The 16533-nt window shown below is 43.3% G+C and overlaps 1 protein-coding gene and 1 long non-coding RNA gene across 3 annotated transcripts in view; both read right to left on the bottom strand.

The window, feature by feature from the left end:
- The window catches only part of LOC146442924 (uncharacterized), a 300193-nt gene that overhangs the window by 16159 nt on the left and 267501 nt on the right, over positions 1–16533 (bottom strand). The gene's annotated exons all lie outside the window — the stretch shown is intronic.
- Positions 984–12662, bottom strand: SIRAL2 (SIR2 antiphage like 2). Of its 2 annotated transcripts, XM_085049782.1 has the most exons (9): positions 11660–11841; positions 11156–11201; positions 9635–9690; positions 8162–8414; positions 7004–7225; positions 6263–6391; positions 5189–5474; positions 2677–2709; positions 984–1223 (listed from the first exon to the last, which is right to left on the bottom strand). In XM_085049782.1, the coding sequence occupies exons 3-9, from the start codon at positions 9679–9681 to the stop codon at positions 1123–1125; spliced, it is 1071 nt and encodes a 356-aa protein (XP_084905908.1). In that variant the 5' UTR covers positions 9682–9690; positions 11156–11201; positions 11660–11841; the 3' UTR covers positions 984–1122. The 2 variants fall into 2 exon arrangements, with proteins under 2 accessions (XP_084905908.1, XP_084905907.1); XM_085049781.1 differs by lacking the exons at positions 11156–11201; positions 11660–11841 and adding an exon at positions 12474–12662.

Below are 16533 nucleotides of genomic sequence, written 5' to 3' on the forward strand. Positions count from 1 at the left end.
AAAGTCCCAATGCAGTGTGACCTGCTCTCAGAAGGTGTAACAGAAATGCTTACGATACAGCAGCAGGGAAACCTGACAGAAGCAGTCCTTCAGCCCTGCCACCTGTGCTGGCATCAGCACAAAGAAGAGCCCTGGACATACTCTCCAGCAGACTCTGAGGTGAGAGCCAGCTGACTGGAAAACTCCCTGTGATTACCAGTGCTGGTGATTATTAGCTGCAGTGGGAATTCTGTCTTGATGCCAAGATGATTGCAGGTGGGAGGAGTACCAGGTACTGCTGGGCCTCACCTTCACCCTTGGAGTAGTTCAGCTGTAGGCAGATTTACACTCTAGGGATTGTCTGCAGATGGATCCTTTGATAGTGACTGGTTTTCAATCCACTTGCAGTAGGACTCTGTTACCTGCTGGCCAAGGCAGCACACAGCAGTCTGGGATGCAACATTTAAAACACTTTCACAAGAACCCAGAGGTGAGGGAATGCAGAGGTGAGGGAGTGCCTGCACTGCAGTCTGTCCTTGCAGATGCAGCACTGTTCCAGCCTTTCCTCAGCAGGTGATCTTGTGCCTTTCCAGACAAAGGAAAACAAATCCTTGTGCCAAAAATGAAAAGCAGGTGGGTCATCATGCTGTGGGTTCCATAAATGTGGAGCAGCACAGTTCTTCAGGACTTCAGGATCAGAGACTGAAGCCTGCAAGACCCCTGAAGAATTCAGGCTCTAGCAGCCCACCTGCAGCTCAGCTCATGGGAAGAGAACTGAAACCCCTTTGTTTCAACGGCAGGTGTGCCAAGTGGCACTTCTGACAGACTGAAACATTGTGAGGCTTCACCTGGGGAAGAGTTTGGTCCCACTGGCTTCACACAGAAGCAGAGAGAAGTTGCACCTGCTTCTCTCTGACCCTGCAGATCCTGCCTGAGCGGTCTGGCAGTGCCAGAGGAATGACTTGTGTGACTCTCAAGCTTAACACACATGACACATTTACAACTTTAGAAAAGAAAAAGCTAGTATGTACAGTTTTATTCCACTTAAAACCATGGAAATACCAGCTCAAAACTTCCCATGCAGCAGATGTAAAACACCGACTGTTAAGTTTTTGGGATGAACCTTGGGTATTTGGGGTTTTTTCATTCAGGAGTGGGTATATCATCTGACTGCTTGATCCTCTTAGGAGAATCGGTGCCACCTTCTCCCAGCTTTCTTTTAGCACAGTCCACACATGAAGTTCCTGGGGTGGGAGAGGGGAAAGAAACCATATTAATATTGTTACACCTATATGCTTGGTGTACTTTTTCTTACAAGCATCAGCTATCAAGATACACATAATCCTGGTCCCCTGAGGTTCTTGTATTTGGATTCTGAATTACAGGTAACATTATCCCTGCTAAAAGTCTGCGCTCAAACTCTCCCCCAACACTGATCTCTAGTACTGACACAACAGCGACTCAGCTCAGGATCCAGCTGCCTTTTACCAAAGGTACTTTAATGGAGCTCACACGTGAGTCTGGATCCCTTATTCAGAAGCCCCAGCTTGAGCTGGAGAGTTGAAATAGATTACTGCAGTGGTCCCAACCTGAACCACTCCTGAAGTCTGCAACCACAATCCTTGGTGTAAGCTGCTGTTGGAAGTACGTAAACAGCATAACTGGAGAGTAACAAGAATGGAATGGGAATTCCTTCAAACCCAGAACCTTCACTTAAAACTCCAGACAGACTTTGTGGAGTATGACACACAATAATCCTCTTGGGTTTTTTACTTGGTCTGTATTCCAAGTTACAAGTAAACAGGTGCTAAAATTACCTAAGGATGGTGCTACCAAGTTAGTAAAGGAGCTTTATATTAAGAGGGACTGGAGGAAGTTGTACCCAAGTTCTTGGTTTCTCTTCTGCCTAATTTTACTTTATTGAAAATGGGATTTATGAACTCATCTGAGACACAAGTAAATTTAAAATCACACTGACATTACAAAACTAATCTCTGGCTTTACACATGCACACAAGTGTCTTTGACCTTGTGTGCTTTTTGATTGGGAAAGAGCAGGGGTTTTACCTCCTGCACTGCCAAAGGCCCTTACTCACCAGTACCAAATGATACTTCTGCACAATTTTGATGTTGGCTGCAGCACCACAGATCTCTCAGGACTGTAATCCTTTTAAGTTGTTTCAGAGGGAAGTTTTGCTATTTTTTCCCCATCAATTGGAATGTATTATTGCTTGGCGTATTCGCAAAAATACCACAAAGCCACCTGAATAGCTCAGCTGAAAAATCACCTTCAATACCACACACTTGAGATTCGCTCTTCCCAGCCTCTTTAAGGAAAGCTTTTGGAACAAGCTGTACTTGGAAATCTAAGCCAAAAATCTCACTGATGTCAGTATTTCCTCAGTGTACTCTGGTGAACATTAGCTTTTAAAGTTACCTTAAAAAGTAACTTTTTATATACATTTTCTGGAGCTTTTACATGCAATCATTTGTCATTTGATAGACCTGAAAAAGCCATCAGTTACCTGCTGACAGGCAGAAAGAAAACCAGAGAGTAAAAAGAGAGTGTTCAGCAAACTTTCAGAGCTAAATCAGTGCTCTGCACAGTAATTATTTAATTACTTTGGAAATAAGAGGTGTATTTTTCTCATGTTGGTAAGATTATGGAACTTTCTGTAAAAATAAAAACATTACTTACCCAACAGCGTTGTGCTGTCCACCCGATCGGCATCTAGAGAAGTATGAGAGACATTCAGCAACACACATGAGGATCCAGGAAGATTTTATGCTTTTATGCACCATCCCAAAACAGCAAAGTTGTATTTAGAATCCCAGAATGGTCTGGGTTGGAAAAGATGTTAAAACTCATCCAGTTCCACCCTCCTGCCATGGGCAGGGACACCTTCCACTATCCCAGGTTGCTCCAAGCCCCATCCAACTGGCCTTGGACACTTGCAGAGATCCAGGGGCAGCCACAGCTTCTCTGGGCACCCTGTGCTAGGGCCTCCCCACCCTGATCGTAAAGAAAAAATGTTCTTGTTATATCTAATCTAAATCTATGTCCTTTCAGTTTGAAGCCATTCCCTGTGTCCTGTCCCTATGTGCCCTTGTCCCAGGTCCCTCTCCAGTGCTCTGGGAGCCCCTTTAGGCACTGGAAGGCTGTTTTAAGATCTCCCTGGAGCCTTCTCTACTCCAGCTGAATACCCTTAGCTGTCACAGCCTGTCTCCAAAGCAGAGGCACTCCAGCGCCCTGATCATCTTTGTCGCCCACTTCTGGACCCACTTCCAGCAGATCCACATCCCTCTGGTGTTGGGGCCCTCCAAGCTCAAGGCAGTTCAGCAGGTGGGGTCTCACCTGAGCAGGGCAGAGGGGCGGAATTCCCCCTCCCCTGCTGCCCATGCTGGGGGCTCAGCCCAGCACAGGGGATGTTCTGGTTCCCAGTGCACACAGCCAGGGCAGGGCCAGTCCTCACCCACCAGCACTCCAAGTCCTTCTCCCAGGGCTGCTCCAGCTGCTCATCCCCAGCCTGGATTTGTGCTTGGGGTTGCCCTGACCCAGCTGCAGGACCTTGGCCTTGCTGAACTTGGTGATTGCACAGCCCTACCTGTCCAGCCTATCCAGATCCCTCTGCATGTGACTCCTTTCCTCCAGCCACAGCTGTCAGCTTGCTGTCACCTGCTGAGGACACTTGAGCTCACTGTCCACATCCCCATCAAAGCTATTACACAGTCCTGGTCCTTACACAGACTCCTGCAGGACACAGCTCATCATCAGTTTCCATCCACACATAAAACCAGTGACCACAGCCCTGAGTGTGACCATCCAGCCCATTTTTTATCCATATCCCCCGAGTCTTCCTTTTTTCCCTTTGTAAAAATGGGGGTTACATTTCCTATTTTCCAGTCAGTGGGAACTTCTCCAGTTGACACAATTTTTCAAATAATACAGCTTAGCAACTTCATCATGGTTTAGCAGGTTGAGAATTCTACCAGGACATGATTGCTGCAACCCAGGCTATTTCTGACCCTGACCTCAGCTCCAGCTGAGCTTCTCTCTTGGGCTCTCCATCACCTCTCCTAGGAAACGGCCCTCAAGGCATTCCAGGATTCCTGGACTGCTTGCAGTTTGTTATGTTCCTTTTCCAGTGAGTGCCTGGGGCCTGCATTTCTCATTTCTTTCATATTACCCTTTTTAACAAACTCCTCCTGCTACATTTTAGAAGAGAGTTTGTAAATAGGCACAAAAACCCAAACCCTGACAGTTTGGTGATGTACAGAGCAGTTCTGCACACCTGAAAATGGTTTTGTTTGGGACCTTGACTTGTAAATGAGATCACAAGATTTTCAAGACTGAGTAAGATCCCTCTTCTTGCAAGTCCGATGCCAGTCAGACTACAGACAAACTTCGTGAAACCTTGATGCCATAATAAATTTTTTTTCCAGCCTTCATGGAAAGAAAGACATAATGGAGTCTGAACTGGAATATTCATCAAGTCACAAAAGCCAGGATAATAATTTGGGCATGCACTTTTCAGGGAAAGGTTCTGCTATGCACCACTTCGGAATAATTTTAGACAAAATAGTTTCACTGACATGATAAATAAAAGACCTGTCAAACAGCAATTCTACCCAAGGTCATTTAGTAATTTTCCTCTGTTCTCTGGATAAACCAAAACAGAACTGTCCTTGTTTGGAAAACATTAAAGAAAGCTCTTCCCTTAGACATACAGTTGTTATTTCTCTTCATTCTCTTCACAACCCTAACTGTATCAAACCAAACACTTACTGGATGCACTAATTTCCCATTCTATGCTCAGTAAGATATTGTGGCTCAACCAGCTTATCCCACCAGTTATTTCCTTCAATTCGTAGTCTCTTTTCCTGACAAGTCAGATTTCTGATAATATAATACTCAATAAGCTGGAGTAGTTCACATCATAAATATATGTTAAATAAACATCTTTACCAAATACTAACAAAGACGCAAATTCAGAATTCAAGATTAAATTTGCAAGAATCCACACACCTCCAAAATCCACAGATTTAAAAAAAAACCCTGGTTATAGTTTGGCCACATGTTCCAACTCTGCATGTCCCTCACAAGGAACAAAGCTGCACTTGAGGTCAGTGCCTCAGATCAGCTGCAGTGTTAGGCAGGACAATCCACCCAGCACCTGCTCCAGATTGTGCTGTAGAAGAGCCCACATTACCTGGACTTCTCTGTTTGCAGATTTGAGCAGTCAGATCTTGGACATACTCTGGGAATTGTTGGAAGCAGTCCCCATAGGACACCACTTTTATTCCATGCAGCAGCATATCTGCCTGGAGCTTAAAAAAGTGGTCTTCGTTTTCTTTAAGCACTAACATGTAATGTTCTAGATCCACTTTGTTCTTTACTGTGTAAAGAAAAAGAGCTTGGAATATCTGGTCCCGCAGAGTCTCTCCACAGCCCAAAAACAAAAAAGACTTGGTTCGGTACAAGTTCTGAAGAACTTCCTGTGAAGGAACAGAAACACAGAAGAGCCACATTTACTTCAGCAGACAAAAGCCAAGGTCAGAACTTTTAAAATACATCAGCCAGAGAAAGACCAGCAGAGCAGAATCTCACTACTGAGCTGAAAAAGGCAAATGTTTTAGGACCAGCCAAACTGCCATTTCATAACCATTGTTCCAAGAAAAACAAAACAAAAAAAAAAGTGCCAAATTAGCATACAAATATGGGAGTTGGAACAAGATGATCTTTAAGATCCCTTCCAACCCAAGCCATTCCAAGAAATTGCCAGTAAGGGAATTTAAATTGAAAGAACTAGGGTGACAGAATATTGGGGTCCTGTTAGGTCAATCTCTAAATAAGGAAAATTACTATTCTGGACCAAATGTTTGACTTCCTATGACAGCTAAGATATGGCATTAAGTCCAGGATCCAGAGCTGGTAACTGTTTAAACTCCTAAGAAACCTGGCAATCATATGATGATAAGTCCTTTTCCTGGTGTCCAATATTTTGAGGCTCCTGTTCTTTCCAAAGATAAATACAAACTGTGACATCCAGCTGAGGGGTTTGATTGTGATTTACACAGCCACAGAACAGAAGGGCACTGACTGCCCTAGCAACAGAGCCACCTTTCTGAATAACTCTGAATAATTCTGAATAATTCTGAATAATTCCTCTGGTCCCCAAGTATTTGATTGATCTGATCTCACATAGCCTTAGATATCTTGTCTGCAGTGATTACAGGAAAACTGTTTGGCAAAACATAGTAAAAATTTTAAAGATCTCACAAACCATGACTTCAGGATCTTGAGTAACATCTTTATATCCTGAGGGATCGAGCACCATTCCACAGGGATCTGTATACAAGCCATGAATATGAAGAACTCCATATTTTATATGGCCCCTTGCCCACTGAAGGACCTAAAGCACATCATGCAAGAGACATCATTTTGTTATAATATACCACACTCACCAGGAATCTGAAAAACTATACAGCTGAACTGACCTATCAACCACTTAAAGCAGAAATTACTACTTTTGCACTTTCCTACAGCAAGAGATAGTAATTACTAATTACAAAGCTCATTTTAAATCATAACAAAGAAGTGATGGCTGATACTGCAACTGTCTCTGGTTTTTGGGTTAAACAACCAGTCAAGCAAGAAGCAAGTTTCAGCAGAACTTGACAGAAAAGGTATGAACAGCAAATTAACTACCAGCCAGGTGAAATTCTATTTGGGATTTTAACAAGGCCTTTACGTAAGTTAAGCAAGTTTGTGGGTTTTTCCAGTGAATGGCAGGGAACTGATTCATAAACTTGTCACTGAAATTCTCCTTGGTAACTGTTACCAGATTATTAAGAATAAAGAGATATATAAAAGAAATGTCTGGGCATCTGCTGTAGCTTATAGACACGCTCTACCAATTAACTTTTAGTCTTGACACTCTTTAAACAGGAAAACATCTTTCAGTGCAGCTTATGTGCTGACTTGTCATATATTGAGTCTAATAATTTTACTGCTCTCATCGTACCTTATCCTTATCTTTAAGGTCTAAAGATTCCATAGGTTTACCCTGTTGCTGACCAAATATTTCAAGCAAATTATCATAGTTTGTAGTCAGGACCATTGTGCCTCTCTCCATGAGCCTCAGGATGGATTGCAGAACCACAGGGTTCTGAATGTGTTGTTCTAAATTATCAAACACCTCCATTAAGCAATCCTGGAAGAAGTTGGGTTTCGTGTCCCCGGTACGCTGAGGAAAGAGGAGAGAACACTCCATCAGGCCCATGTGCTCTGTTACAATTGCCTCCCACACCATCTGCTGCTTAATGCCAAAGCACTTCTGTAAAAGAGGGCTTGAACAGTACACCAACCAAAGCCCCCCAAAACAAACCTCACTTTGTTCCAGTGCTCTTGCCTCTACTTAGTGTAGCTCCAAACAACAGTCTGGATTTCTCAAGAGAGCTTGTAATACAGATACAATAAACACTAAAATTGGCTTTCCCTGGATTGAGACATATCAGTGTTCAGTATATCAGTCTACTATTCAGTATATCCTGGATGTTCCTGGATACTATTGAAGGTGGGGGTTTATTTTCTGTTTTTTCATTCCTGGTTGAGAAAACTGTATTAATTATTAAATCTGCTACAAACACATGCAGACTTATTGTCACACTGGGCCTGTAGAGAGGCTAACCCCAGTCTACACTTGGCACTATGTCTGTCTCCCAGATTATTTCAGCTAAAAGAGAGACTTGGCAAAGGTCTTAACACAGTTTGGAAAGCTCTGCAAAGTCAGATGGAGGGCACTGGCTGTCCTCAGGGAACGAGAGCTGCACCAGTGATTTACAAGGTGTGGCCCAAGGTCACCAGCAGGCTCAAGGTCCACCTGTACTTTCAGGCTCTCTCCAGTTACAGCCACAGATCTAGAAATTCCTCTTTCACTTCTCATAAACATTACATCATTATTTAATAGTCAGGACTCTTGTTTGCATTAATTCTGATGAATGCTAACTTATACTAAAACCCAGGGATTTTTAGCCTCTCCAAAATGTACAATGTGCTATTCAATTACCCAGAAAATTTCCATTTTTACCAGAAAAATTTCAACTTTTGGAAGTAGTGTTTCTTTATAACAGAACAAAAGCACATAGTTTTAGAAATTAACAGAGGTTCTCAACATACTCACTGGTGACATCTTCCTGATGAGATCATGTGCAACCACAAGCAGGTCTCTCTCTTTGGTGACTTTCTTTCGGAATTCAGCGACATCCCCCGGGTGCAGCACCTCCAGCTGCTCAGCTGCTCCCAGGACAGCCTCAATGCAGCTTCTCCAGGAGCAGAGAGCTGGGATTCCTGGGGCGACTGCAGCACTCACCCCTGTCCCCATCACCAGCAGAAGGTCCCGAGGCTGCTTTCTTACTAGACTTTTTAAGAATTTTCTTGAACACAGAAAACAAAAGTACTCATTGTTCGGTGCATTTCCTGGCTTGCCTGAAGAGCTCAGGACTGACTACAGAAGCTCACCTGAGCCATTAAAGCTTCTGCAAAATACCAACCAACCACTAGGAACAGAGTTCTCCATTCCTACACAGCAGGATGGGATGGGCAGCCACAGAAGCCCATGGCCTTCCCCAAACCAGCAATGGCCTTGAAGCCTTTTTGCCATTTCACACAAGTAAATGTGCATGGTTAATGCCAGCCAGAAAAGGGCAACAACTACAAATCACTAATATCTCTGAGATCCAAATTGTCAATTGCCAACTTCCAGGCCACTGGGCTAGCCAAACACCATTTCCAATGAAATTTTGAAAAAAGTAGGCAAAACATTGTCCAATGACTGAATTAATGCATGTGTGATAGGAAGCAGAACTATTTCAAAGGGACAACTCACAATATTTTAAGGAAAAAAATTTTTTGTTTTTTCTGGGAAAAAGTGGTATATTTTAATCTCATTTATGGTCACTGTATGATACCTGAACATAGTAGTCATGCTGATTGTGATCAAGGGTTCATCCAATCAACTACTTAGACATTACTACCCACAGATCCCTCTCAGAGGCATGTTGGTGTTACATCCATATTCTTTGCATAAATCAGCACAGGGAACTGTCAGGAAAATCTGTTTTTTGTGATTACTCAGCAAAGTGAAAATGCATATAAACCATACAGCAAAATCACTTTTGTATAAACAAGGATTTCAGTAATACAGAACCTCAGAACTCCTCAGGCTTTCTAAACTAACTTTACAGGTTTTCAGCTCCTGGTAACATGGTAATATGGAAGATTAACACCTCTTGTTTCACAATCACCTGAAACTATCTAGATCAAACTATAATGCTCAAATTGATATAGCCTCAGGCAAAGCAATAAATAAACATGTAGATATGGTTGCCAGCTAGTACCTACAAATAAAATCTGTTTGATGACCCCCATGCCTTCCTGCTACATTCAGCCCAAATTGTTTCTTCTCATTAGTTACTCCTCATAAAGAACTTAAGTGGGCATGAAGTACTTCATGAGGGAAGAAAGCAGTTTCTGGGATCTTTTCATTTTCAGGCATGATATTGTTCTTGTATCCAACATTCAGCAGTTTATGCCCACTGGGGTTTCAGATTTTCATTAATAGACAGTTTTGTATCACCTCTGTAACACAAGTTACCTGAATTTCTGCTCACTTCTAGTTGTGGCTCCTTCTGGTGAATCCATCTCTGAGTCCTGAATAAAACAAAAAGCAAAATAATTCTTAATGCTTCTACCTCAGGAAAAGCCAAAATCAAAATCCGATGTATTACTGTTTAATTTTTTTTCTCTTTATTCCTCCCAACTATTTTAATATCAAGACTCCGTCTGTCACACCCCAATAAAGCAAGGCACTGATGGAAACAAAGCTGCCAAAGGATGAGTGTGCAAACCCAGCACAGCTCCAGTTAAGCTTCCAAATGCCAAAAGACTGAGATAATAGACATGTGACTATTCATGCAGCTGAAAAATGCTTGTGTCTAAATTGAAAATAAAATTTATCATACCCACTAAAACTTTAACTCATTTCAAGTCAATTAATGAGTTTCTTGATTTTATTTTTTTTCATAATAATCAGTTGATTCAATCCAGTTTGTGGAAACAAGACTTCTACATGACATCCTTGCTTGCTCACAAGAAGCCCTCTGAGAGCCACCTGGCTACCCAACCAGACTGCAGGGAACGACAGATTTTATTTAAAGTACTTGCTGAGAAAAAATAACTTATTTCTGTATTATCTGTCTTATGTCTGAAGTACAAGAAAGACTGTGTCTTGGCAGAAGAACTGGCTATGGGGTCACTACTTAGAAACCCTCACGTTTCATTGCATAGGTTTGGTTTTATGAGGATGTATTTTTTGTTTGGCTTTGAGACACAGTTTTTGGTAGTGGAGATGGCCAACTGCAGTCCCTAATTCCTCAAATAACCATTGTGCCAGAGCCTAGGGCTCCTAAGGTAGTTGCCAGCTATTTCATTCACATGTTGGAAGCTAATTTGGAAGCAAGAGACTCCAAGTTTGGAAATCATTTGAGTAACAAAATAACCAAGAAAAAACCCCAAAACAAAACAAAAAAAACCAAAAAAAACCAAAACAAAAACCCAACAACCACAAAAAAAAATCCAAAAACACACAAAACCCCCCCCACAAAATAATCCTAACCAAAAAACCCCAACCAAAAAAAAAAGCCAAAACAACAACAAAAAAACCCCAACAAACAAACAAACGAAACCAAAACAATCAAACCAACCAGAAAAAGCCCTAAATAAAAAACAACCAACCCCAAGGGTAGAGCAACATCAGTATTGCTGAGAAAAACACAGACATGTCTTCTGCAAATACACCCAGGGTGTCTTTTCAGGTGGAAAAATCTTTTCTTGCAATATTTCTTTTCCCTGTACTCCCTTCCCTCACCAACAGCATCCTACAGAGGTGTCCCACTGTCAGCATTAGCAACCCAAACATCAGGACAATAATCTGGCTAGGGCAAAGCACTTCCAAACCACACAGAATCAGCAAGGCTGGCAGAAACCTTCCAGATCAAGTCCATCACCCCAGCACCATCATCATCACCCCAAACCATTCCCGGTGCCACAAGATCCCTTCAGACATGGCAACATATCGAACGCACAATGCAAAAACAACAGAGAAAGGGCAACTTACTTTTGTGGAAAAGATCGGTTTTATGCTATAACCACATCCAAGAAAGCTTTGGAAAAGAATCGCCAAGATAGCTTTATTAATTACAGCTCCCTAAATGTCATAAAAGCATCTCAGCACAGGCTGCTGTCAACACCAGCATTTCACACCTCGCTGGTTCCTTTTAGCCCCAAAGGTGCCTCCTGGCAGCAGCAGCCGAGCAAGGAGCAATGATCCCCAGTGCTCACAGCGAAATGGCTGCGAGAAGCGATCAGGTCAGACCTGCCCGAGGTCCGAGCACTGGGAACGACTGCGGAGCATCCTCGGGACTGACCACACGTGTGGGCAGCTGCTCTCCAGCCAGGATTGCTCACGGGAAGGGCTGAAGGGGAGCCCAGGGATGCCTACAGCCGGCACGGGAGCCGGGCCCGCGTTCCAGACACGAGGGGACATCGAACAACTTCTCATCTCACATTTTCCCTGCTCAACACACTCCGTTTTTATTAGCGGAATAAGAGCTCTATTCACCGACTAAAACTCCCGGTCACCGGGCTGATTCGGTGAAACGAGTGATCGCGGACAGTTTTATGTCCGAAAACACCTAAAGCGTTGAGCCCAAAGGCAGCGGCGGGAGCTGCAGGCCGGCAGCAGCAGCCTCGGGAGCTTGAATGGCTCGGCCGGTTCCCCTGAGGAGCTCCGGGCCGGCAGCAGCAGCCTCGGGAGCAGGAATGGCTCGGCCGGTTCCCCTGAGGAGCTCCGGGCCGGCAGCAGCAGCCTCGGGAGCAGGAATGGCTCGGCCGGTTCCCCTGAGAAGCCCCGGGCCGGCAGCAGCAGCAGCAGCAGTCCGGACTGACAGCCTCTCCCGCCGCGCTGCCCGCTGCTGACCCGGACGGGGTGCAGAGCACAGCTTCCCCGCCGCAGGAAACTCTGCTCCACACCGAGGTTCCGGGCACCTCCGGAACGCAGACACCCATTAAATCTGCTCGCAGTCCGCGGCCGTCAGCTCCAATCCGCTCAGACTGCCCGGTGTGTGGGGAGATGAACAGCTCTGTCCCCTCGGCCCCGCTCCCCGAACGGGCATGGCCCAGCCGCGGCTCCCCAAAAACACTGAAAACCCCAGAGGGGCGACAATCCAAACCTGCGGCTCTGAGGGAAATCCAGCAGCCAGCTCTCGGTTACCGGAGAAAGCGAACTGCTTAACCCGCAGGGTAAGGGGTTAGTGCTCTGACAGCGCATGGGTGACAGAGGTGTTCGAGATGAAAAACATCACCGTGAGGACAATGCAGAACAAAACCAGAGGAGGAAAACAGGAACAAAGAGCAGGAAGGGACGGCAGCGTTACCTTGGGCGGCTCTAGGGACGGCGAGGCGGGGCTGGCGGGGGTGGCCGAGGCATCGTGAGGAGCCGGCAGGGCCGCGGGGACAGCGGGCGGCACAGGTGACTCTGCCACTGTCACAGGTGACTCTGCCACGGCCACTGGCACAGCTGCTCTGTCAGCCACTCAATCCCCAGGCCAACGCCCACAGCGCCGCCTCCCCTTCCAATTCTTCTCTCTCTTTTTTTTTTTTTTTCTTTTTTTTTAGCTTTTAACATCCCAAAGCCAGAGCGTAAAAACTCCCATATCCTTCAGATAGTTTATTCTGGGGTTTGGTTATCAACATTTAGCTCAGTTGCAGCGTTTTTCCCAGCAGCAGTGCCACCTCCCTCTGCAGCGCTGTGTTGAAATGCTGCGGTTGGATGGGTAAAGGTTGTAAATGTGCCAAAGGAGGCTGCTACAGACCTGTACCCCCAAAATGCAGCTGCAAAACAGTGTTGAAAATGCATAATTCTCTGGCTTTAATTTCATAACTGGAATTTTCAAAGCTATACAGAAGAAATGGTCTGCTGTGAGGGTGGAGAGGCCCCGGCTCAGGTGTCCAGAGAAGCTGTGGTGCCCCTGGATCCTGGCAGTGTCCAAGGCCAGGCTGGGTGGGGATTGGAGCAGCCTGGGACAGTGAGAGGTGTCCCTGCCATGGCAGGAGGGTGCAACTGGATGAGCTTTAATGTCCCTTCCAATCCAAACCAGTCTGTGATTCTATGATTCTACTCATGGTACCATTTTATAGACTTTTGAAGACCTGAAGTGCTTGGCATAGGGTTCCTCCTTTCCTTTGTTTCTCCAGTTAGCCACTTCCCATTATTTTTGGGGACTGTCTGGAGTCCCAGGTTTTGCATGTCCATGTGATAGATATGACCATTCTGTCATGTTCATGAAATGCCAGAGTTGTATTTATATTCTTGGTGTGGTTTTAGGAAGAATTTTGGTAAGGATAGCCAGTTTTGAAGATCAAACATAAGCACAGTTTTTACTCCATATCCAGTGTTTTCGCAAGAACAGTTGAGTTGACCACTGGGAAATCACTGACTTCTAATCTGTGTAACACTGTGTCCTTGTGAACTGCCTGTGTAATATTCCCTAGACACCACTTCTCACTTTGTTATTATTCTTATATTACTGTACTGCAGTCCCTAGAAAGGCTTCACAAATATGTGGAGAATCATATTCCTAGGGCAAGGAAGATGGAGGGTAGGATGAGTAAGAAGAGGGAGGGAGAAGGAAGAATACAAATAGTCTCACCTGAAAACTGACATGTGATTGAGCTGGGGAGGCTCTGCAGTGTTTCCAGCTCTTTGCCTTGCACTTTTCACTGCTGCTAGTCAGGCAGCAGGGAATTTTAATATGCTGAGATTGAGGGTTCTGTAAACCCGAAGGTCAAAGACGATGTGTTTTAAAAGAACCAGGAGATATTCTTCTCCCTAAAGCCCAGCAACTATGTATGAAATCCAGCTTGGAATGCTATTTGACACTGTATTGTACTAACGCTGGAATGTATTACTAAAGAATTTGTTGAGTCTCTTAGAATATTTTTTCAGCTGTAGATAGAAGTTACAAAGATTTGCTAAATATTGCTAAATATTTGCCTGAGCTTCAGACTCAGTGTCTGGCCCACCCTGTAGATTTACAATGCCTAATATTCTTTGTTTCACATTCATTTAAAAAGTAATGTGAGAGGAATTTTTGTGAAGAAAGGGCTTTGAAAGCATTTCCATTTTCCAGTCTGAATCAATGAATCTGGTGTTATTACCTTTTCCTGTAAGCCTTGCTCCTTTCACATCCTTCAACTACACTATTATTTTAAAACCCCAAGAGTAGTCACAACAATAATACATTTCATAAGCTCTGCATTCACCTGCAAGGAATTGAGAAAGTTACTAAGGACAATGAATATCAATACTTTCCAATCAAATACAGTACAAATCTAACCACATAAAGTACAGTCAAAAGGTGGCTTAGGTACTTTTCCAAATGTACAATAAGAAGTAACAATGTATTATTATCCATTATATTTCCATGTTATTATTTTAAAATGTGAGCAATTAAATGTGACAGTGACAGGCCAACACCATTATGAGAAAATGGTCAGAAAGTTCAGGAGAAAAAGTCACAGTGGAAAAAGAATTTTGAAGTAAATTGAAACCCATGAACATTGAAAAACGGAGTTTCTTTCAAGAAGCAACAAAGAAAGGCAGTCAAGGGTCAAGGATCTCTGAGAAGTAAAACACACACTTAAAAAAATGACTACACCAGTTCAACACTTGATTCAGCCTCAGATTTATCTCTCATAGTAAATCTGTATGTTTGTCCAAGTGTACTAAACCACACATTAAGTCAGTTGCTTATTTGGGGGTTTGTTTCCAACTTTGGAAATAACACTTGAAAAGATGTAATCAGGCTAAGAAATGCAGCTGGTTGGTTTTGGCTGCAAGAGGCAATGCATCTGATTATTCAGCTGTGGTTCTATGAACTGAGAGGTAATGTTGATTTACTTTTGACATCTTGCTGTTTGACAAGTTATGATAAAGCAAATCCAAGTCTACATTATGCCAGAACCTGCTGGCTTGAAAGAAATCAAGCAAAACCCATAATGAAAGCTTATTGAGCTTGCTGAAAAGTATCTTTAAGACATTAACTTATGTCTTACTTTTCATCATAGCAGGAAGCCAATCTGCCCCTGTTTAGAATTCCTTGCACAATGGGACCACCAGTTACTCCTTGTTAGGGGATTACTCTTTTCTAACTTGGAGCTGACTGAGTCTTACTAGTTTGTCATCTTGGTAAACAGAATAGTTGCTAAAATAAAGTGAAGAAGAAAGATACTATCAGAAATTCAAAGTATGTTTTCAAAAGCCACTGTCAGTCCAGTTAGAGTTTACCCATGACTGAACGTAAAGATTAATTTTCAAAGATAACCTTCGACTTGCAGCACTGTCTGTGTGTATGCCCTGCAGGGTGACGTGAGCTGTAAACTAACTCTGGATGTAACTGCAGGTATATTTTTAAAGCTGCCAAGTGTTAAGCACATCTGCACCAACAAGGTCCCCCTACAGTCATCTCTTATCTAACAGTGTAATTACCATCAAGTTTGGCATTACTTTGTACCTGCCTCTCTCACACCTGCCTTCTATTAGCAACATTGAAAGGGTGATCATTTCAGTACAGTCACATGTGGGAAAAATACATATTAAAAGGGTAAATGAGAGGGGAAATGAGCTTTGTTAACTGCTGTCTTTCTGACCTTGACTTTAGTTGGAACTTGTTTATAAAGAAGTCTGAATACATGAGTATGCTTTGGAAAACTAAGGAGTGTAACTGAATGGGATGTCCTTTAAGTAAGGAGTTTGTGTTGTGCATTTTTCTGACCAAAAAAACCAACAAAACCAAACAAACCAACAAAGAAGCTCTGTCACAAGGTCCTTATCTGTTCTGAACAGCAGCAATGTGGACAGCAGTGGGAAAGGGAGGAAAACCACTGCGGAGAGGCAGACCTGTAATGGAAAAAGGGAGCAAAACAAAACCAAAGACAAAAGGTCACCAAAAAAAAAAAAAAGAGAGAGAGAGAGAGAAAAAGTGAGTGTGAGAGAGAAGGTAAAAGGAAACAAAACATTCTGAAGCCTGAAAGGAATGGATTTAAACCAAGCATACTACTGTAAAGAGTGGGAAGAGAGAAGGCCAGACAGGAAGTTGCAAATACTTAAATTCTGCTGGAAAAAGTTGCTACTGTTAAAGAACTTAACTGGGTCAGGGAAATGAACCTTGGGAATATTATTTTATGAACTGATTGGTGAACTGCCAAAAGGCAAAACTCTTTTCTGTTTGTCAAAAATCAGAAATCAAAAACAGTAGCCAAAATAATTTCATGAATAAAATATGTATACATGAGGAACAAAAGTAGAGGTGTTACTCTGCTGTTGGAAGAGATTAGCTGTGGTATTAAATAATAAGTTGAGGGGTTTTCCTACTTTTTTTTGGTGGGTTTTTGTGGTGCAATGGGTACTTCTTCTACCCAGGCATGTATTTAACA

This window comes from Lichenostomus cassidix, chromosome 1Ab (genome assembly GCF_008360975.1).
Source record: "Lichenostomus cassidix isolate B80296 chromosome 1Ab, HeHo_3.0, whole genome shotgun sequence".
In the NCBI taxonomy this organism is placed as follows: domain Eukaryota; kingdom Metazoa; phylum Chordata; class Aves; order Passeriformes; family Meliphagidae; genus Lichenostomus; species Lichenostomus cassidix.